Source organism: Sphaeroforma arctica, assembly GCF_001186125.1.
Source record: "Sphaeroforma arctica JP610 unplaced genomic scaffold supercont1.1082, whole genome shotgun sequence".
Classification (NCBI taxonomy): Eukaryota; class Ichthyosporea; order Ichthyophonida; genus Sphaeroforma; species Sphaeroforma arctica.
In genome coordinates this window covers 21,282-23,470 of record NW_014039476.1, presented here as the reverse complement: position 1 = coordinate 23,470, position 2,189 = coordinate 21,282, and the positions used below count along the sequence as shown (strand labels likewise).

Genomic DNA, 2,189 nt, shown 5'->3' with positions numbered 1-2,189 from the left:
TATATATATATATATATATATATATATATATATATATCTATTCATACATATATACATGGATATATACATACAACTATACATGCATACTGTACATACATACACGCATGCATACATATATACATACATACATACATACATACATATATACATACATACCAAAAATACATAAATGCATACTTACGTATATACATACACTGCTTTAGAAGTTAATTGATGTGTACTTACAGATAGTATCGTTCCTTGAGTGCTTCGATAGTCCTCTCAACTGGTGGGGAAGTGAGTCCGGTTCCCCCCATGTACCTGCAATACGTTCAGAGCACAGATTCAATATGTGTAATAGCGGACACGCGTGACGTCCTACACTAGTACGAGATGATGTGCAGCCTCATTTCGGTATGAGATACATTAAGGTATTTGAATATGCAAAGGATATACTGACTCGTGCCTTCTGACGATTACACGTACCTACATGCACAATCATGCATATACATACGTATAGGTCGTTAACATTCCTGATGAATGATGATGCATATACATATCTATATAGCAATGGTATTTTGATACCAATGTTTTGAGTTGACAACACACATGCAGGAAGGATCACATTGACGACACATTTGAGAACATACATCTACACTTGCATAATCTTTATAACGAACTCATGCTATGATCATGTTCATAATGAAAAACACTTCCACATATTCAAATACCAGACCATGTTGAAAGAATACAAGCATATACGAACCCAGTACAATCGGATTCATATCTGGATCACAGAGTATGAATATAGAGTATGCATACTGAATATAGAGAATTCATACCTGGATTCATATATGCATATAGAGTATGCATCAGTTGCAATACAAGGTACGGATGAAACAACTGCGCTAAAACTGCATAGATGCACTTAGATTTATAAACTCTCGCACGCGTGCACGCTACACATCACCCTTTAGATGCACCCACAGATATATAAAAATACGCACACAAGTGATGACCTGTACTACACCTATAAACGACAAGTGTGTAGTTCATCATGCGTTAGTTAATGCCTTAAAATTCTGTTTTGCGGTCTAAAAAGTAGATTGCTATCTGTACCTGCGTGTGACCGACAATCTGGTCTGTCGTGAATACGCACGTGTATGGTCACATAACTATATACATACGTATAGATATAGGCAAATATAAATACGTACACGCATACGAACTTCCAATAAACCTTTCTGATACATACACAAAACAAAAATACGTATACACAATTTAATACATGGTCGTTTGCACATATCTAACGGTACCCCACACCTACCTATCATGCACAATGATAAAGCGCCGGTCGAACCTTCTACACAGTTCCAGTAGTTCGTCGGTCTCAGCTCTCGTCCAGTCCCCACTGCGCGGCTGTATATGTGTGGTGTACTCCTCATCCGTGTACACCTGCGTATGGACGTTGTTGGCGGAGACATGTGTATGCATATATGACTACAACATACGGTTAATAAAACATTCCCCACTGACCCACGCCATTGATGCAGCCCAGGGCTGTACTATACACATTCGAGATACACCCACATCCAGCCTTTGCACTCCGACGAAAACAAGTGGCGAATATAATTATGGAAAAGTACAGGCAAAGGACATGCGATCGCATCGGTGTCCGTGACTCTCGAAGTCTGAAAGCCAGATCTATAGCAAAATACTCATAGCGACTGTTTATACATCAACTGGGCCGAGGACGACGCTCGTGTAATGGTATGTTTGCATTGGTACGTTTGGTTGATGCCTCAATATCAACCACGGTGACATAATACACAACCTTCTGGGTCACAGGGTACTGTGCAAGTCACAGTAGACGCACGATACCGATTTGCAGTCAAACTATATACCGAGACGCCGATCCTAACCATCTATACATTCGCGGTCATAGACTGTGGTACAGACTAGAAAAACATCAGCATAACGCGTTGCAATACAAATTCATACCGGGACGTCGGTCATAACCATATCTCCTAGTGGTGCGAAGGCATGTTCGTTCTCTCGCAGGGATTCTGGTACCCAATGACTAAGCTTCAGAGCGTCTTTTCTGCCGTGATTTATAATGGGGGCCTGGATCCATTTCCTGGCTGGAACTGCTTTTCGCTGCCTGCGTTTGGGTGTACAATATGCAAACAGGTAAACTACCTACGCGTATA

At 40.7% G+C, this 2,189-nt stretch overlaps 1 protein-coding gene across 1 annotated transcript in view; it reads right to left on the bottom strand.

The window, feature by feature from the left end:
* Window positions 1–221: 221 nt before the first annotated feature.
* SARC_09921 (hypothetical protein) overlaps window positions 222–2,189 on the bottom strand; it is a gene marked incomplete at its 3' end in the record, with an annotated part of 4,441 nt that continues 2,473 nt past the window's right edge. Inside the window, exons 2-4 of the mRNA XM_014296050.1 lie at window positions 1,981–2,140; window positions 1,307–1,434; window positions 222–300 (exon numbers count right to left, since the gene is read on the bottom strand). Coding sequence (XP_014151525.1) covers window positions 222–300; window positions 1,307–1,434; window positions 1,981–2,140 — 367 coding nt within the window. The remainder of the gene's footprint in view (window positions 301–1,306; window positions 1,435–1,980; window positions 2,141–2,189) is intronic.